Source organism: Sinocyclocheilus rhinocerous, unplaced genomic scaffold (genome assembly GCF_001515625.1).
Source record: "Sinocyclocheilus rhinocerous isolate Xijiao unplaced genomic scaffold, SAMN03320098_v1.1 scaffold2650, whole genome shotgun sequence".
NCBI lineage: Eukaryota > Metazoa > Chordata > Actinopteri > Cypriniformes > Cyprinidae > Sinocyclocheilus > Sinocyclocheilus rhinocerous.
Genome location: NW_015659409.1, coordinates 34640 through 56571, shown reverse-complemented (window position 1 = coordinate 56571; position 21932 = coordinate 34640). Strand labels below are relative to the sequence as shown.

General features: G+C 38.5%; 1 protein-coding gene across 1 annotated transcript in view; it reads left to right on the top strand.

Moving 5' to 3' along the window:
* Positions 1 to 21932, top strand: part of LOC107723871 (membrane-associated phosphatidylinositol transfer protein 3-like) — a gene marked incomplete at its 3' end in the record, with an annotated part of 96194 nt that overhangs the window by 44743 nt on the left and 29519 nt on the right. Inside the window, exons 4-6 of the mRNA XM_016532600.1 lie at positions 12083 to 12153; positions 12243 to 12463; positions 20237 to 20426. Of these exons, the coding sequence (XP_016388086.1) occupies positions 12083 to 12153; positions 12243 to 12463; positions 20237 to 20426 (482 nt within the window). The remainder of the gene's footprint in view (positions 1 to 12082; positions 12154 to 12242; positions 12464 to 20236; positions 20427 to 21932) is intronic.

Here is a 21932-nt window from a genome sequence, read left to right as displayed (position 1 = left end):
TCTTCGAAACATTTGGGATAATGTAAGTACACACGTCAGCTAAATATATAACACTGTTCTAGTGCTTTTTGGATATTTTAATAAAAAAATCGTACATATTGTGCCTTTAAGGATAGTGTTGTTTTGAATAGCCTTTACTCCAGACTTTAGTGTCTCATGATCCTTCAGAAATCATTCTTTTAGGCTGATTTGGTGCTCAAGAAATTTCTTGTTATTATCAGTGTTGAAACCAGTTTTGCTGCTTAATGTTTTGTTGAAACCATGACATTTATATCGGGAATCTTTTGTTAATAAATAATTCAAAAGAAAAGCATTTGAAATTATTTGAAGCATTTAAACAAAGTCATCATAAGAATGACAGATATTGACATTATATCTATAACTATATCGCTTAGCCTAATATCTTCTCAATCTTTTCTTCAAGTAGAAATGTTCTGTTTCTAAACTTAGCATTAATTATATTGAATCCCAGTCTTATTTCCCCATAGTCCAGTACAGTTGAGACATTTTATTGACAGGATTAATTGTTGGAGGTACACTGAAGTCTGTGGGCACTTGAGGTTTCCAGATTAATTAGTCTGTCAAATAGGGGGCTTTCTACCTGGTGTGCTAAAAACTGATGTTAATTAGAAAACAGTGCTGAAGCTACTTTCACATGCAGCTAGCGGGGGGTCCTCTTGTCTAGATTCCAGCCAGCTTGAGTTCAGCAAAGCAGTCTGGATGCTGTCTGATCCTGTTGTGGAGTAAAATAGAGGGTTTCTTGATTGATCTGTGTGCAGTATGGGAACACTTGAGTGACCGCTGTAGGTTCCTGCCTGATATTGACATCCTGTAGCGTCCATCCTTCAAATATTACAATCAGCTGTCAGAACATTTGACATGTGGTTAACCCTTCTACGTAGGCAACATTTCGAGGCATCATAGACACTGCCATTATGAAGATGATGTCACATTCTAAGGCAGCATTAAGGTGCAGTCATGATGAAATTTCAGTGACATTTCACATGCAAAAATGCCCATTGTCCATTGTCAGTAGCAATGAGATGTGTAAAGAACAACTCGCACAGAAGTCAGTTTCAAAAACAAACAGGTTTTCAGTTGGTGAACTTGAAAAATAAATGAAATATAATTCATTTAATAAATATTATTTTATTATGGACAAATATTTGTGCTAATATCTCTTTAACATGCTTCACAACCTAATGTTAGATTTTATTGAAATCAATTGTGTCACGTCTCCCATGTGGAGCGCAGATTGTTTGGCATGTAAAGTTATTGGCTGAATAGACATTTATTTCAAATATCCTTTCTCTGCATTAAAGATGAGCTAGAGCTGTTTTGATGGGTCTTTATATAAAGTCCATTGATGTCAATTTATCAATATAGCTAGTTAGATAAGCTGGAGATGTGATGTTTTTTTCCCCTCAGAGTACCTTTATTCTTTGTTTCTGAATACCGTCTGGCTTTTCATCAGCCAAACAAGCTCTTTGTGTCCTGCTGTACTTGACTGGCTTCTAAACTCACAAAGGTTGAGGGATTGCTTTTATTCCATCTGCTCCCCTTGATGTGAAAGCAGTAGGTACTTTTGAAAATGTGACTTATGTATTATCTATGCCACCATTTTTACTTTTCATAGCAAGATGATAATGATTCTATAAATCAATTTAATGGGGACTCATTAGGACCTTTAAAGCAGACACTCCAGTTAATTGCAGTTCCTCGCAGGTAGAAATCTCATCAATCTCTGATGTAAAGGATCTGGGATGCCTTCCTTAAGGACTACCTGATTGACGACCTGATTATTTAAGGAATCATATGCGTGACTGACAGCTGGAGCCACACCTGACAATTTAGGGATTTGGGGACTAAAATTATGCTCTCTATAAATATATAAACTTACATCTTGGGAGCCAGTTATGTCCCCATGCAGCAGCTCTGGGCTAAGGTTTTGTTTCTGCTCATTTACTGTTTCAAGTAATTACTTTTTAATCATTGGCTTTGCGTAATCATCTTGATTATATGTGTATTAGCTGGGTGAGGGCGTTGTGAGAGCAGTGATTGTTTATGTGAGCACAGATGGATGTTGGAGCAGAATCCCTGTGGAGCTGAGGAGTAAGGCTGCCCATGGCAGAGCTTGGGTGAAGAGACCATTGAAACGGCCTGATGAAGCCCCAGAGAGAAGCACCAGAGCTGACAATTTAGGGATTTGGGGACTAAAATTATGCTCTCTATAAATATATAAACTTACATCTTGGGAGCCAGTTATGTCCCCATGCAGCAGCTCTGGGCTAAGGTTTTGTTTCTGCTCATTTACTGTTTCAAGTAATTACTTTTTAATCATTGGCTTTGCGTAATCATCTTGATTATATGTGTATTAGCTGGGTGAGGGCGTTGTGAGAGCAGTGATTGTTTATGTGAGCACAGATGGATGTTGGAGCAGATGCACTGTGGAGCTGAGGAGTAAGGCTGCCCATGGCAGAGCTTGGGTGAAGAGACCATTGAAACGGCCTGATGAAGCCCCAGAGAGAAGCACCAGAGAGAAGCCAGCCACCTCCTCTCTCTGGCTCTCCTCTCCTCTCCTCTCCTCTCCTCTCCTCTGCCCTGCCCTGCCCTGCCCTGCCCTGTCCACTGATTGAATTCAATCAGTGTAAGTATGATGGACTCCAGTAGGTTAGTACTTGAGATTTAAAGCTGGACATCTGTTTTGAAGTCATTTCTTCATTTATGCATTTTTCCCTTGATTATGAATCAGTGTACATACATTTATGCTGCCTCTATGTAATGAGCAGCTTGTGCTTACTACAGTGGTTCGCAACCACGGGGCCATTTCCACATTATTTAAAATGACAAAACAGCATTGAAATAAGTGAAAGCACCTTAAAATCAAGATATTTCTAAATCGCCACTTTAACTTTTAGTTTGAAACCTGAATATAAGAGAAAGTGTCACTTTAAAAGTGTCAAAAATGGAGAACAAAAAAATCGTATAACTACATGGGCATTTTTTGTAATAAATATATATTTTTTTCATTTAGAATCACAGAAGATCCGTCTTCTGAGATACTATAGTTGAGAGTGATTCAGTGTTATTTTCGTATCATTATGATACTAATCTAATAGTTGAGATACTAAAATGAGATATAGTTTTTGTCACTATTTTAAATTATATTTAATTTTAGTTCTGTTTTTAGTAATTTTGATGTGTTATTTGTCATTTATGTATTTCTTTTTTTAATTTCTATACATTTTATTAAGTACTTAAACTTAATGAAAATAATGAATGTTAAATAAAATATCAAAACTTATTTTAAGTTCATTTTTATTTTATTTCAAGTAATGACAATTTTTTTTAATGTTTTTAGTTTAAGATTTAGTTAACGATAATAGCCCTGGAGTTATGAGCAGTTTCATGTGATAATTTTAGACAAATGCAATTTAAAAAAAAAAAAATTTTTTTTTAATCAGAAAGAGAACTGATTGGTTGTTAAAATAATATATAATATTACTAATTATAATAATGACAATAAAATACAAAGTTCATATAAAATAATTAATCTTTTTTTCTAATTTAACATAAATAATTTTTCCATCGTATCTCATTTATGACCAGATCTTCCGAAGCATGGCCAGTTGTACAGCTCACCAACATCAGCAGCAACAATATATAGCAGTCATGTAGCCACTAGGCAACCGATAAAACAAAGGGATAAAATCTTGCTCTTGAGCTTAATATTGGTCTGAACTTAGTTGACTTTTGATTTCAACATCTCAGTGTTCAGAGTGTTTGCCTGGCAAAAATATATTTCGCTTTCTGCCCTTTTTTACTCAAGTTTTCAAATGTTAATCACCTAGTCAGCGGCGCTGTGACAAAAACAAACTCTGTGCATTCTGGTTTCTGATTAGACCTCAAACCTCTGGCTGAATAAATTAGAATAGACGACTAATTAATGCAAAAAATAAGAGCCCTAGCCTCTGTCGGCTGATCGAATCACACACGTTATCTGCTCAGCTTATCTGAGGGACTGCAGCTGACAGGCTCACGTCGCTTCTAGTTCTTCGCAGACACGGCCCCTCCGTACCTCACCAAACCCAGACACTCGAACACACCTCATCTGTATTCTCCTCAACGCGAGCTCCTGCCAAGTCGTTTTTTAACATATGCCTCTTGTAGGCACAGTCTCCCTCACACGCTAATTCCCATTTAATTACTTTTTGTTCCTTTTCTTTCTCCATTTAACCACAGAATGCCCCAAGCAGGGAAAACTGAAGACACACAAAGCTAGGCACAATAAGACGACTCCACAGAGAGAAAGGTTGAGAGAAAAGGGAGGAAAAGGACCATAATAAGGTGTTGATGGAGCGTATTCGCACAGGAGGAGCTCAGAGCTCACGATTGCTATATTGACTTATGTATCTGCCAGCACTGAAGGACAACGATACCAGACTGTGACAGATTCTGCTGTTCTGAGAACTAGGTGTTTGGGCTCCAACATCACCACGCTAAAACCTTTGACTTTGGCTAATACATAAAAGGGAATTACTCACTAGTTATGGCTGATAACTGCAACATATATGATTTAAGATTAATAGTAAGAATGATGGCCCGGCCCTCTATGATGTTAGTTATTAATGCAGTTCAAATCACCATCTACTAAAGAAAACACAAATTTTGTTTTCAGTATAAAGTTCCTTATCATAAGTTTATCTAGTATGTCTAAAGTTTCTTCTTTATCCAGATCTCTATTTATTACATCACATTACATTGAATATTTATAGCATTAAGCCAACAAAATATTAGAAAATACTAAACAAAATCATGTTTTCAGCTTATTTTTTGATGGGGGTATTAATAGGAGTATGACAAAAATCTTATAGAATTGATCACTTACATAATATTTTATATTATATAATACTTCAAATTAAAGGCACCTTCATATATTTATTTTATTTATTGTATTTTATTATATTTTATTTTGTTTTATTTTTATTAAAGGGAAGCTCCCCGGAGCTTACGATGCGCCTTCCGCTACGCCTACATCATACGCTCGAACTCCTTGTCGTGAACGCACCTGCTTGAGCGACCGGAAGCTGGAGATACAGTTTATACATTTTTAAAAATCTATATTTTTCTTACACTAACGCATCGTTTAGCTTCAGAAGGCCTTTATTAACACCCCGGAGCCGTGTGGAGTAGTTTTAAGATGGATGGATGCAGTTTTTTAGGCTTCAAAAACTGGGGCACCATTCACTGCCATTATACAGCTTGGAAGAGCCAGGACCATTTTTAATGTAACTCCGATTGGATTCGTCTGAAAGAGGAATGTCAGATATGCCTAGGATACCCTGAGGGTGAGTAAATCATGGGCTAATTTTCATTTTTGGGTGAACTATCCCTTTAATAACACAGTAGCAGCATCCTTACACTGGACGATAGGTGGTAAAACCAATTCACTCCCATTATAATAAACTGTCTTTAAAGTGTTAACAGAATAGACTATAGTTTTGACAGATTTTTTAAATCACACTGTGAATGTACCTCAATACAAATGTTACAGCAGAATCTCTAGTGGCTGACACATTTCTATCCTACAATAGGAAATGAATGCTGTTGTTGCATCTAGCCTGAATAAATGAGCTTGTTGAGTGTTAACACCATACACCTATTGTGATGTGTCCTCACAGGTTGATGTGTTTCTGTAGTGTGAGAATGTGGAGGCAGACAGACAGGGATGGAGGTGTACAGGTGTTAGACCTGGACTCATCAGTTGTGCAGTGAGGGTGCCCAGACTTGTCTACACACAGCATGCCAATGTACACACAGCAGAGGGTACAGACGCTCCCGGGCAGTCAATCCAGTCACATACACAGACTCAAATTTGGGTGGAATTCAGCTCATGTGCTTTTTGTTGTGAATGTGTGGTGATATATTTGTGAGTGTGTGTGTGTGTGTGTGTGTGAGTGAGTGAGTGGGAGAGAGCCTTCATATTCCCTTATTTGAGAGGGTGAGTGCTAGGGTCAGACTGTTTAATTTATTTCCACTGAACATATTGCTGTCCATGGCAAATTTGACGAGAAGCTGGAATCTGTTATTTTTTAACATTCTGCACCTGGGATTTGGAACAGCCAGGTGTGTTCCCTGGCAAGCAGATGGTCAGAAATGTCTGCTCTGCTCTTCCTGAAATAGCACACTTTTCGCTATGTGGCAGTCACACCAAACTCATTGTGATGTGTCTCTCAGTAATGCATTGCATTTTTTCTTTATTTTTCTTTCTTTTTTTATTTATTTGACTCCAGAGTCCCCCATTGTCCAACACAATTTTCAAAGCACAGAGTTACTGTGGGTTCTTAACCTAAAATAAATAAAATAAAAAATTAAATGAAATAAAAGCATGGTGTTACTGTAGATTTTTGCTTAAAAGAAAAGAAAACATTGTTACTGTATGTTTTTAACAACAAAATCAAAGCCTGGTAATATTTTCAATATTTCTATTATTTCTGCTATAATTAAGACAAAACGTTTTCAGTTTTTTGTTTTCAGACTTGTTTTGGATTTAACAGAAACTGGCATTATTGGTATATTCAATTTAATTAATTGTGATTCCAGAACTGAATTCAATGAAAACAATAGTTATTGAGGCAGAAAAATATGATTTCAGTTTACATCTTGATTTTGTTTTTTTGGCATTTAAGTTACAGTTAAATTATTTTCATATATTATAGTAATCTATATATTTAAATACTTTTAAATCATCCTGTGGCCCCTTTAGAAGTTTGATGAGGCCCCCTAGTGGGCCTCCGCCCCTTGGTTGAGAACCATGGCTTTTTTGCATCGCATCTGCTTTTCCTCTGCATTTCCTAGAATTTCTGATACTCTTGCTGCTTGCTCAACTCGTTTGGAAATCCAGTTACGATTTGTGTCCATTTTTGGCTCTCTGTGCAACCCTCTACGCACACCTTGGCAATATAATCGCCATTGGCTAGTAAATTTTTTTGTTAACTCGCCAGACTGAAACTTGGTAACCATGAATGAATGCATATTTGTCATTTTAACTGAACTTAGGACTTAGGTGGTGGTGTTTAAGATATTGTTGGTCATAGGTATTTAGTCGCATTTGCGAGTGATTTACTCACAATGTAGAGGGTTGCTGTGTGATCCAAGCAACATTTCATTGAAATAATTTCTACCTCTCTTGAGTTGAATTATACTCTTCACTTCTCTGTTGAGTCTCTGCATGAGCTCAACCAGATGCTGAGTTAAAGGCAGCCTGCGGCCGCTGTCGACCCAGGTGTATTTTTGGCAACACATTCATGTTTATCTCCACTTTAAATGCATATATGCATTCTGAACAGCCCCCTCACTCTATCTCTTTCAATCTCAATCTATTTCACTCAATCCATTTCACTCCTTTTTCTCTGTCTGTCGCTCGGTTCTCTTGTTGCTCTGTCATTCTCTGTCTTTCCTTGATCTCTTTCTTTTTATCTCTCTCTCTGTCTTGACACTGCACTACCTCATGTATTACTGACCAGTCCTACCTTAGCAACTGTTGCCATCTATCAGATTATCAAGCAAGCTTTTTCTTTTTTCAGGCTAAATTACACTAAATCACACTTAATATTATTTTAAAATATTGTAAATGTTTTTTTGTTGGTGAACAACACAAAGTAGCACAGCGATATTATATATATATATATAGACACCGGGGAGAGAAAATGGCTAATTTGGCCCAATTTGGACATTTTCACTTAGGGGTTTACTCACTTTTGTGGCCAGCGGTTTAGACATTAATGGCTGTGTGTTGAGTTATTTTGAGGGGACAGCAAATTTACACTGTTATACAAGCTGTACACTCACTACTTTACATTGTAGCAAAGTGTCATTTCTTCAGTGTTGTCACATGAAAAGATATAATAAAATATTTACAAAAATGTGAGGGTGTACTCACTTCTGTGAGATACTGTATATATAATTAATGACTCTGTTGTATATTTGATGTTATCACATGAAAGTCACAGCTTACAAATGTGCATTTTACTATTGCTTGCCAAAATGACAAATAACACAGTTTTTAATGAAGGTTTTTGATTAATTTTGAGTCAAAATACCTGATTCAGTCCATGATTCATACTATGTTTTTTGGGCTGGGATCTGTTTTGGCAGTCTGGAGAGAGGGATATTCCCACAGTAGTACTATCATGGCTCAGGATTGTTCAGGTTTGTCTGGCAGAGATCCATGTTTTGTTAAACTATGGAATTAAAAGGAGGAACAGGCTCAGTCAATACACATTTCACCCTGTAGGGTTTATTGTCTTTTCAGCTGAAAATTGGTTTTACTTATTGTCAACTTGTTGGAGATTTAGTGCCCTTCAAGAAAAGATGAGTGTCTTTGAAGCTGAGGGAGCAGGTCTACTTGTTGGTTGATTTTGTTTTTCTTTGTACTTTGTTTCGTTCCTGTGAAGGAAGAGAGTTGTTGGTTAGATGTTACATTGTTTGGAGTGGTCAAATCTTTCTGTCAATCTCCTTCCTTTCTCTATCGCATTCTTCACATGTCCTCTTTCTCTAATTGCTCTGTCTTTCTCCCTGTCCCTTAAATCTGTATTTCTCTACAGGATGCTATAAATCAGTGCTGGGTGACTGGGCTGCTGTGGGAAATAGAGGACATGAGCTAAACCAAGAGAGACGGGCAACTCCAGAGTAGAGTGAATAAGAATAAAGTGTCCCCCATTGCATTTATGGAGAAGTGACGTTCTGGAGCAGAGGCTGTGAGGATTGGGAGGGGGAATCAGTAATCTTGTCTTTCATTTTGCTCGGCACCCACCTTGTCATTTCGTTGTCCTGTCGTTATTGCTTGTTATCTTTTTCTCTCCATCTCTTTGCCATCACTTTCTCACCTTTTGAATCCAATTGAAACTAAACTGTGGGAGTTCCCAGCATTCTACAATCTGCTGCTCTCGGATGAGCATTAAGCTCCTATACTGTGGAATTTCATTAACACACAAAGTTGACTATCTATCTATTTATCTATCTATCTATCTATCTATCTGTCTGTCTGTCTGTCTGTCTGTCTGTCGTTTTATATCTATCATTCTTTCTTTTGTTCTCTCTGTTGTTCTATCTATCTATCTGTCTGTGGTTCTATTTATTTGTCTGTTGTTCTATATATCTATCGTTCTTTCTTTGTTGTTCTGTCTGTCTATCAGTGTAGACATTTTATCTGACTCTAATGATCCACATATATAGACCCTTTTAGTGCTGACGTCGGCTACATAAGGAGCTTACAATGTCATCTTTGAGTGTCAGAATTGATGGAGTACACGCTCCAATTTGAAATTTTATCGCATAACTGCTGCCATTGCCAGACAAAAAAAACGCAATAAAACGAGCGGACTGAACTGAAACGATCATCTAAAATGCTCGCATTTGCAGTGCACAATATCAGTTAAGGTTAAATAAGCTGTTTTTCTTTTATAGATTATGGTTTTGTTATGAGTCTAAAGATTTCTCATGCATGCCCATCTAATCAGAAATTAGGGAACAAGTTAACTAACGCCCAGAGACTAAACATAAAGGAAACCGTTTGTGTTGTCTTGCTTTCTACAATTGCCATTTGTGCAACTGTAGAGAGAGGGAACAGTGAAGGCCGATGTTATATGTCAGGTGTGTGTTCAGGTAGTTGCATTTGCTTACAATTGCCTCTGTTAGTACATAGTTATAGGCATCTAAAGATTTATATGCCCTCAGTTTCTATTTACTATGCACGCTTGGTTTCTCTGGTAGGTGTGTCAGGCCACTCCTGACAGATCGTCCATCCATTGAGTGTGTGTGTACGAGTCAGCCAATCTGGTTCCTTTCGTTAAAGTTAACGATTTCAAATAACAATCGCGGTCCCGGACTGTAATGGGGCGAACGAGACGAGAGACGTGCGGATCCATCTGCAAAGCTTTATTTTCAAACGTGGTCAAAACAGGCTTGGGTTAGACACCAGCAAACAGATATAGACAAGGCAAGACATAGAGTAATCCATATATAGGCATGGGTCAAACGATGGCAGACGTAATCCAGTGGGCGAGGCAAACGGGTAATCCAAAACATGCAATAATCCAGGCAAGGGGCAAACAGAGTCCAAACGACAAAACAAGAGAATAATCCAAGACAGGCAGGAGATCAAGAAACAGGCAATCAGGCAACACGACGTGACTAAACTAAGACTAGAACTAGGAACGAGAACTGGAAACTATGACTGAAAACTGGCTCCGTAATGTTGCTATCACTAGGAGAGAGATATACGCAAACAATACTAGGCAGTGAGAGAGAAGGAAGTCCATGGCTTATGTAGGGTGTGTGATTGGCTGCAGCCGTGTGTGTAATCAGTGCAATGGATGATGGGAAATGTAGTCCGGGGTGAAGTGCAACAGTTAGTGTGGTGCAAGAGTCCATAGTAATGAGCGGGTGATCTCTGGTGGTGAGCGAACGGAAGAGCAGGCACAGGATCCATGACACGGACAGAAAGTGACATTACATATTCAGATAACATCTAATTTTCTCCAGTCATTGTTACAAAACAAGCAAACAAAACCTGTTAGGTAGCGTTTGTGAAGCAGTCAGGGGAATATTTCTGCCTCCACCTAAGCTCCGCCCATAAAAAAATGTCACAATGTTAACTAACTGAAAAAGGGTCTGTATGGCTCATTATGTAGGTTGAATTGGTTTGTGTCTTATAGGCATCTGGAGAGGCAGTCAGACAGACAGTAGTAAGAAAGTGGCAGTGAGCCTGATAATGCTGCGGCTGATTGGCAGTATGTATACAGTGTTAAGCACAGGAGAGAGCACAGCTCAGCACCCTGGCTGTTTTCCTCATGGTGCGGCTGTGAATGAAAGCCTGCAGCTGGGACTCTCACTATTGGGAGGGTTTTTTTGCAGTCGGTACAGCTTTTCAATGAACACAATTGCTCCTTGGGAGACCCAATGATTTAGAAGTGAATGAATATGCCATTTAAGAGAAGCATTCTGGCCTATCATCGCCTCAGTCTGTTTGATGTCATAGCAGCTGAGGGTTGTCATGACATCATCTCAGTAATTCAAATACGAGCGCATTCCCACGCTTGTCTGCGAAAGGATGGATTTTGAATCAATGCGTTGTTTGTTTGTACAAACTTTTAACTGGCTCTCTTTTCGAATGAGGTTTTGTCATTACATAATGATGGGATTGGACTTCAATAACTGTTGCAGAGTAGCTTCATTGAAAAAATACCTGGAATTTGACAGTATGCTGAATTAATAAATGTGGCAGTGAGTAATATGGAAAAGAAAACAAGAAAATCAGCTATTATTATTCATAAGTTTGCCATTGTCAAATAGAAGTAATGTAGTTAATATGTGTAATGTTAATTTAAACAACCACTTCTGGGGGTTTGAATATTCTTGAATTTTCACCTTGTGGATTGTGAGTTTCCAGCATTTCCCAACCTAAAAGCAGATAGACTGATAAAAGACATTGTGAAGGCATGGGCAAATGCTCCATGCTGACAGAATGACTGGAGGCCAGCTAGAACAGGAGCGCTAGTGTGAGAATGAGATGGCAGAATGGAGCGGGAAGCTACAAATAGAAAAAAAATAGAGCGTGGAATGGTGACGGTGAGGTGTAATGACTTTGGCTGAAGGCCAGTGGTCTTATTTAGAGAATCAGAGACATCAAAAGGCTTTTTTTTGGTTCTGTTCACTTCCTCTCGTGTGTAATTTGTTATGTGGTTTTGTTATTTTTTTATGACACCAGCCAACATCAAAATGAAGGGGTTTGTCTGATACAAATCCCAAGCTCTGTCTGTTTCCTATTGATGCGTTTTGAAATATGATGGTACCAGTATGTGGTTTTGATGATGACACTACATTTTCTGTCATCTTATGAAGAAAATAAATGGAAGGTAAAATCATTTATGAAAGAAGGATGAGTGTGCTTGTAGGATCGATAATCATTTGTGGTTCTGTTTGCTGTGCATCTGTGCAAAGTGGCTAATCACCTTCTCTCTCTCTCTTTTTATATATATCCCCATCTATCCATCTCATGCTCTTTCCTTAATGGGGTCAGAGAGTCTGTACCGTGTAAGGAAGCCGAAATGTGTCCCTCAGACTAGCATTGATGGTCTAGAGGAAGCTGAGGTAAGATGATTTTTTGTAATATTCAGTGTGCTACTGCTTTCTTTTTTATGATATTGTGCCGTGACCTTTCCGTGTCCCTTGTTTACCAGAACAAATGTCAAACACATGTGCTGGTGTTGGTGGTTCATGGAGGAAACATACTGGACCTAGCGGGCGGAGAGGCAGGTGCAAAGACTGCAGATGTAAACACCCTGTCCTCAGTGCTGGAGAAAGTATCTCAAGATCATTTCCAAGCTGCAGCTCAGCATGTCGTCATCAAGTTGGTGCCGTGCCCAGCCGTATGTGCAGAGGCCTTCTGCCTTGTGTCAAAGTAAGTAGCTATTACTAACAGCGACTTTTAATGACCATGTTTTTTTGGAAATGGGCCATGGTATTCTTTGAAGTTAATACCATTGTATATGCTAGCATCTGATACCATCACTGTTTCCTTCCAGCACTACTGTTTTGTCATGGTTTAGACTGGCTGAATTTCCTGGCATGGAGTGTTTTGCTTCATTGTGCATATACACAATGAAAGAGATGCCACATAATTAGATGTTTTGCTCTGATGTCGTGGGAGCACCCTCGGGTGAATCTGGCTAAATGCATGAAACTCATTTTTATGGGCAAATGTTGACAGATTCAGTTGCAGTTGTTCTTGAGAGTTGGTTTTATGAACTAGCTGAGCAACTCAAGTTTATTTGAAGAACATTTGAGTTTGAGTTCATATAAGAATGTGTTTGAAAGAAGTCTTGTATGCTCACCAGGGCTACATTTTTATGATGAAATATTTATATATGTATTTATCTATGTATGTACGTATTATATATATCATCATATAGTATATATAATATGTATTATTTGAATACATATTAATACAACCGCGTTTTTTCAGATGTATTTCCAAGAAAAAAACATCGTCTTATATTCGGGACAATACGGTATTCATTTCTTTCGAACAAACAAAAATGCTGTCCTTTTGAACGGTAGAGTATTGCAATGCAAATGAACTGTCTTTAAAGACACTGCTCTTTTTTTATTGTAAATTTTCACATGGAAAAGTCACAGAAGGGAATGCACTATATTTGTTATCAAGTTAGTTTTTGCAGGCTGCAGTCCAAATTTAAACAATAAAATTCCTGTGTTAAAGTTGTGAGAATCTAATGAGAATAACCATTTAGAATGATTTACAGAAAAAAACAACTACACACCAGGGACACACACAGCACCCCCAACCGAAAACATCTTCCCGCGCCCCTGAACGTTTTATAAACAAGGCCCGGTTCAACGCTGGTTTTTCGTTTGATACTGAAAGATGGAGCGGTCCCAGCTATGAAAGATCCCGGTCTTGATTCAGAACTGCAGACGGTAAGTGAAACGGCATCAAATGTCTGTTTTGTTGGCATTCGGCGCTCAAGTTCTCGTCACTCTTTAGCTCTGCACGGCGCGCCTCCAGGAGCTCAGCACAGAGGACGCCATATCCTCTGTACTCCATCTGAGTCTGGCGCATCTGGAAGAGAAGAACACTCATGTGCGAATGCTGTTTGTGGATTATAGTTCTGCGTTTAACACGATTATCCCCCAGCATTAAGTAAGCAAACATGGACCTTTGGGCCTTGGTACCCCCTTGTGTAACTGGCTACTGGACTTTTTAACAGACAGACCTCAGTTTGTGAGGGTTGGAAATCATACCTCCAGTATCATCTCTCTGAGCACTGGCTCCCCTCAGGGCTGCGTCTTGAGCCCATTACTATTCACCATGATGACCCATGACTGCTGTGCCAGGTTCAGTACAAACCATGTTGTGAAGTATGCGGATGACACGACAGTGGTGGGCCTCATTCAGGATGACAACGAACAGGCCTATATGGAGGAGGTGAGACAGCTTGTGGATTGGTGCAACACAAATAACTTGCTCCTGAATGTCGAAAAAACAAAGGAGATCATTGTTGATTTCAGGAAAAAGCAGCACAGGCACACACCACTCATCATCAATGACACTGCGGTGGAAGTAGTCAGTAGTATCAAGTTTTTGGGGGTGCAGCTCACAGATAGCTTGACATGGACCGTTAACATTGCCTCTCTTGTGAAGAGAGCACAGCAGCATCTTTTTTATCTACGTCAGATGAGAAGAGCACACCTTCCCTCTCCCATCCTCAGTACTGTCTACAAAGGCATTATAGAGAGCATATTGACCAGCTGCATCTCTGTATGGTCTGGGGATTGTAAAGCCTCTGACTGGAGGTCTGTACAGAGAGTGGTGAGGACAGCGGAAAAGATCATTGGCTCTTCACTGCCTTCCATCCAGGTACTCGCACACAAACGCTGTCTGACTCGTGCTCAAAACATTGCAAAAGACCCTACCCATCCTCATTATGGACTGTTTACGCTGCTGCCCTCTGGAAAAAGGTTTTTTTTTTTTTTTTTTGCCACTGCAAAGCAAAATAAAGTACCTTTGTTATTGATTATTATTGATTTTAGTTGTTGCAGCATTAATTATATATCATTTTATTTAAATGAAAAAAAAATTATATTACAAGTCACTGTTTTACTGGCTTAATTTTCTTTATTCAAAATGTCTTATTTTTTCTTTATAGTGTTGAGGTGAAATGTGACCTGAATATGTTTTTGTGAGAATCACCCAGTTAAGGCTCACGGCTCACTCCCCCTTGACAGACATTTCAGATGTAAACAGCTCACTGCTGTGTTTAGAGCCCCTTTTATAGCGCACACTTCTTCTGTCACACTACAGCTGCCATGCATGTAGGTTCTCTTTTCCTCAGTTTAAGAGCTTTGGGAATTGTCTTTGAGACCTGTGGCCGTCCTGCCAAGCCATGACGGCTCATAATGAAGTTTCCTCTCCTAATGAGGTGTGCTTACAGATGTGGCTTTACAGTGCACGTATGAAGGAGCGACTCACACACACAAGACACTCATGCATTAGTGTTTGTGGAGAGGAAGCTCACAAATGAAAAGGAGGGGCGGAATGTTATGGAGCTTAGTGTTTGCAGCCTCCACACAGCATTTCCAATTAGCAACTCTGGAAAAAAAGCTTCCACATTGATTTTCTCTCACCAAAGCAGGGTGTGCAAGTCAATTCAATACGTGATTCCTGGAGTAAAACAATTTGGGGCTCTGTCACTTAGGTGCACACTGATTTGTCTCTCGAGGACAGTACCACCTGTGAGCGTTGATGGCGTAAGTTTGCTTAGTATTCTTCATGTGCTTCACGTCTAGACAACCTGTAACTCCTCGTTAGTCTAGGCCTGAATCTTTGACCATTTAAACATTTTATTATGGGGCTAACTAGTCTATCAACCATTTATACTTTCTTAGTTTGCTTTCTTTCCTTACCTGTTTTCTCCTTCAATATAGTATATATTGAAGAATGTAGTGCATATATAGTTAAGCAACAGTTTTTGGTCCTCCAATTTCATTTTGTTTGCACAAACTGTCAATCTGTGCGTTAGGGGTGGAGATTTGATTGGCTGTCACATACGTCAGTGGGTGGCTATGACAATTGACTGTCAGTGAGTCACTGAATCATTCAATTAACCGATTTGTTCAAAGATACTGATTCATTCAGGCAAAAGTGAGTCATTGAGCAATTCCCTTAACCGATGTTCAAAAATACGAATATATTCAGGAACGAGTAATTAAATCATTCCCTCAACCAAATTTTCAATCAAAAACAGGTTCATTCAGGAACAAGTGAGTCATTGAATTATTTACTCCACTGATTTGTTCAAAGATACTGATTCATTCAGGAACAAGTGAGTTATTGAATCATTCACTCAGTTTTTTTCAAAGATACTGATTGATTCAAGAACATGTAGGCTAAGTTATTGAATCATTCAACCAATTTGTTGAAAAACACTGATTCATTCTTAACAACATTTTTCTGTGTTGCCCGGTGTGCTGTGTTGCATTTGTTTGGAGCTATTTACATTGGCAGAGCAAAAACAGACAAAGCAACTACCAATATTGTGTCTAAAATGTGTAACGGCTGGAACGATCAGACACACAATTATTTGTTATATTTATATAATTTTCAAAACCCACTCTGCGAGTTCCATGAACCATCCCCCGAAAGTGCAACTATCACTCCAGGAGTGCTCAGTTACCAGGGCTACCATCTGATAAGACTGTTTTATTGCTCAAAAGTATGTGGAAAGATGGTATGTGCAATGGAACAGACCCTGTGAGAGACAGTCACAGGCCCAAAGAACGATCCTTTTCTCCACCTAAATTCATAGACAAACCTTTCTATGAATAAACATGCATATTCCAGAACATTGTGTCTACTATTCACTTGAGACATGTAAAATTATGTATCCTGTGTAATCATGTTCTTTTATAGTGTTTTGCTTATATATTAAACCTTGAATTAATGTTTTAGTATTACTTAATTAACCTAGATCGCACATATGCTGTGCTTGGTATCTATGAGCTCCACATTACGTTGCCTATTTGTTCATTTACATTACATGTAATGTAACTTTGTGACACATTATTATTATAAGAATCTTGAAGATTCTTCTCTTGAACAGCCAATCCAGTTTCATTTTAGGATTAGTATTCTAGGATTAATATGACATTAGATGGATACATTCATAACAGAGAGTTAAGTATGTCTCATGACTGGGATGTTACAGTATATGGTAGACTTAAACAATTGTGGTACATTACCGTTCAAAAGCAATACTGTGAAATAACAGCAATATTGTGAATTATTATTACAACTTGTAATAAATGTTTTCTATTTCTATTCTAATATATTTTAAGTAATTTATTCCCATGATGACAAAACTGAATTTTTAGCATCATTACTCCAGTCTTCAGTATCACATGATCCTTTAGAAATGATTCTAATATGATGATTTGGTGCTGAAGAAACATTTTTTATTATTATATCAGTGTTGAAACAGTTTAATATTTTTTCTGGAAACCATGAAACATTTTTTTCAGCAATGTTGATTGATGAATAGAAAGTTCAAAAGAACAATATTTATTTGAAATTGAAATCTTTTGTAACATTATAAATGTCACTTTTGATCAATTGCTGAATGTCATTGCTGAATAGAAGTATTAATGTAAAAAAACTAACTGACCTTAAACTTTTAAACTGTTTTATTTGCTTAACTGATATTTTGGAGGTCTCACTAACAAAGTTAGTGTAGTACCATGTAAAGTACCATGTTACAGTATTTTTGGACATGGTAACATCATGGTATTATTTTGAACACCATGTTTTGAATCAACATCATCATTCAGTACCAAAATTTAAACTACCCTAATATTATTATCTGTCAGCATCAATATACCATTGTACCGCAACATGCTTTCACTTTTTTACTACAGGCCTTTGCTTCTTTAAATTCACAATTGCTAGTACTAAGCTAACATTTTCTTGTACAAGAGCTTAGTATTCACAGCTTAAGGGAGGGAAACTAGATGAACATCTGATCAAAATTTCATGGCAAACAGAAAAGTTCAGTGCTCGTTTTCTTTCTTCTCTCGAATTTCTTTGCAGCTTCCTCACTAGTTTTTTTCTGGTGAGATTTCTTTTTTACTCCCATCTGGTAAAAAGTGTAGGCAGTTCAAAGATAAAGACATTTTAATGTCTTTTAAAGACACTTAAGATGCCTTTTCTACTACTGACATGAATAACACCTCAAATCATGCTGCTTGTTGAGAAGAGGTGTTATTAAGCAATCTGACTTTAAATGTTCACCTAGCAAAGAAGGGAGCAGACTTAGCTAGACTTAATGGGCACTTCTAACTGAAGTAACCACCTAGCGACCACACAGAACACTGAATCAATGCTAGTATCCACCTAGAACAGCCTAGCAACAATGTTGGCATGTTAAAACTGCTCAGAAAACTGCATAGCAACCAACCACAACACAAAGAATATAAAAAAAGATATACTGCTTTTGATGTTAGCCTTGCCTAGACTTAATGGTTTCTTTCTGGCAAATGTTTTATATCTATGTTACATTTTGTAACTTAATTTATTTTAATTTATTTCAGTTTATCATTGTTATTCTTCTTACTACAACCATTTGATTTCATGAAGGACAGCCATTTCTAACAGCCAACAAGGCTACACTTACGAGCTGCCTATAAGTAATGAGAACTAGAAAGTCTCAGAAAAGACATTACCCTTAAAAAAATGACAGGTTGTTAGACTTCATTACCCAACCTGCTATATTCATGTTAGTGAGGTAAAACAGCACCCCAGCAACAATGCCAGCTGCTAGCTTGGGCCAAACATTAATTACAGACTGTGTAAATAAATAATGAATCCGGAGAGGGGGCATACTGAGCAGTTTGGAGGTGCTCTTTGAACCCTCTCCTGCTGTGGAGTATGTCTAATAGGGCTGGCCCCTGGTCTGCAGGCTTGTTACTGTAATGGCTATGTCCTTCTCCAGCCAGGAGAGTTCACGTAAACATGACAGGAACTATTGTTCACACTGGGTCATAGTGCATTAGCCTAGCCTTGTGAAGACTCAGGGTAAAGGTCAGTAGCCACAGCGCAGTTCGGAGGAAATTTTTGCATGCTTTAGGAGAGATGCTACAAGAAAAATAGCAGTATATTAAAAGAGAGAAGGAAAAAAGCAGCCTTTGTCTTCCTGTGAGTAAGATGTAAATGGGACCTGCTTTTGTGTAACATGGGCGATGTCACCGAAGACTGATTGCAATGAGCTTATGGGTTGTCATTATAATCAGAGAAGTGACTTCTCTGTGACTTCCTTCACAGCCCTCCTAGAGCTACATAGTTCCCCCAGTCAAAAGGATAGGATAAAAGGAGCTTGACTACTTTTTTCAGGTCTCCAGCAGACTCCATTTGGGACTTGTTCATTTCCACTTGGAGGCATCACCTTCAACAGTCATTTTTCACGAGTAGCCTGTGCCACACTTCGCCAAGCAGCAGCCTATCACAACTACACACCTGGGAAGTTTCATATCTTCGCTCAGCACATCACTGCCATTTCGTTGCCAGGTTTTGGCGCCATTCAGATTTGAATTGAGAATACTTGTTAAATCCCAAATCATTACTTGAATTTACATTGATTTTGAATTGAGGTAGCAAACAGGATGCAGAATTGCATTTCGAATTTGAATGTAAAGAAGTAGAATTAAAATGAAAATCTAACTTTAATTTTAAACCAGAACTTCAAACTTTCAATGTTGGTTGAATAAAGCCTTCTGGAAAAAAAAAAAGTTCTGAAAAAACAAACAAAACAATGAAAGCCTTGAAGTTTAAATGTTTAAAGGCCTTGCAAATAGATAGATAGATAGATAGATAGATAGATAGATAGATAGGTCGCTAATCACTGTGCTTGATCGATGGCTCTGAGGTTAGCACAGCTGTTCAAAGTGACAATGTTGGGGCAGGGCGATCTTTCATTTTTCTCTTAATTTTAATCTGTGGACTCAAGCAGACTCATTCAGTGCAGCATGATAAAGCACCTCGGTCTTCACCGCAGTTCTTCTTCTCATGTTGCATCATCATCATCTCTCTGACCTGAGTCATGCATTTAAATCATCCCTGCTGAAATATCCAACCCTTTTGCTGTTAGCTATGTATTGGAAAATGGTAATCAGTTTCTAGCTGGTCTAAAATGGTAATTAGTTGATTTACGGTGGTCATTAGCTACTTCAAGCTGGTTGTTAGTAGTATGAGCTGGTCCAGCTATTCTAGCTGGTCTAAGACAGTCGTTAGCTGGTCATTACCTAGTCAAAATTGGTCATCTGCTGGTCTGAGCTGGTATGAGTTTGTCTAGTTATTCTAGTTGGTCAAAGAAGGTCATTAGCTGGTTTACATCTAGAAATCAGCTACCATGTTCCAAAACACAGCTACCATCATAAATGGATTTTCCTTAAAAAGAGCGATTGATCACTTTGACATCAATGAGTGGCATCAACTCAAGTACTGGGGCACATGCCTAACATCCAGCGTTTAAAAACTTGCTGATGTAGTGTATGGTGAACTTAATCTCTTAAAGTTCAGAGAGGTAATGAAACAAAAATGTTTAGTGTCTGTTGCTTTGTGAAGAGATCATCAGTTTGAAAAGTAACATGCACTTCACTTCCACAGTCTGAACCCTTACAGCTACGACGAGAGTTGCGTGTCCAGCAGCGTAGACCATCTACCTCTGGCCGCTTTACCACTGCTCGCCATTGCTGCTCCACACTACCAAGACGCTGTCGCAACTGTGATCGCCCGGGCCAACCAGGTGTACCACAGCTTTCTGCAGTCTCCAGAGGGACAGGGGTTCACAGGGCAGGTAAGTTCATGAGCACCCAACAATCTTAAAGGGATAGTTCACCCAAAAATAAAAATATTTTTTGTTAATTTATTCACCTTCAGGCCATCCAAGATGTTGGTGACGTTTTTTTCTTAAGTAGAACAACAAAGATAGGCTTTTATTAAACGAATCATGGAGTGAATTTCTCACCCACTGCTTTAAAACAGATATCGGTTGGACCTGATTCCAGTTCAGTGCGCAATAGCAGGCACACCAACACTTCATAGCCTATTTAGTAAATCTTACTGAAAATGACAGATTAAATTGTTTATATTGTAAAATCTATGTCTAGGTTTTGTTTTGTGAAAATCAAATAACAATTAGATGTAAAAAGTCCTCTTCCTGACATAAATGTAGAAGACTGAGGCGCTTCAACGAAGCGTTCTGCGGATCACCTTTATGAGACTGTCCGGGTCTGGAGTCATTAAGCACGGCATCAGCATTGGCACCTTCATCTGAATTTATTTGTTTAGGTCCAGATTTCTCTGCAGGTGTTTTATGTTGTAAAAAAATAAACACTGAATATCCATTCACGCCATGCAACAGGCAAGCAGTATCCGCCAAAATGCAGATTTGTCATGCCACAACTTCTTATGCAAATGAGATTGGAAAGCATTAGTAAGTTTGATTTGATTTATTAATTTATGTGCATAATGACATATGCACAGGCGCATACTCACACGTAAGCTGACGCTGTTTGTTTACAACAGAGATAGGGACTCGTGTGCAGACCTTCACCAGCAGTACCAATGTCTAAAGCACACAACGTAAAAGTTTCTATGGCTGACGATTTCGATGTGAAAGAGGATGACATGGAATTTTTTGCACAGGCCTACTTGTTCAAACCAGAATGTCATGCGATGACAACAGAAGTAGAGTCGATTTGGATCAGATGTTGTAAATCTGTGAAATGTCAATCATCCCAAATGGGACACGGACACAAACGTAATCTTATTTTTATAAAATTTGTTCCAGCATCCAGGATAAGCAGAGGCAAGTACCATTTTCACGAACAATAAAACACACGCGTCCTCACTGTCCGTTGTAAACAAACAGCGTCAGCTCACGTGTGTTCTTGGTCATCTCTCTCAGTTTTTTTAGACATTGGTACATCTGGTGAAGGTCTGCACATGAGTCCTCACTCTTCGTTGTAAACAAACAGCGTCAGCTTATGTGTGTGCTATGTGACAGAGGACGTTTGCGCTTCAGACAGTCATGAACGCGCTGAGCACTGTTTGCCCAGGCTGTGGATTAAAGGTAATAATGTTGTAAATAATGTTCAGTTTTTTTGCACAGGCCAAATATTTCGCTTCGTAAGACCTCAATGTATAGTCAGGATCCACATAAACCGGCAGTCATAGTCAGACGTGCCACTGTATGAAACGCCAAGGACAGCGGTTTCACCTTAAAATCTTCTTTACTGTTCTACTGAAGAAAAAAGTCACAAACGAACTTGCGGAGCATGTTCTTGAGCATCTGGTTAAA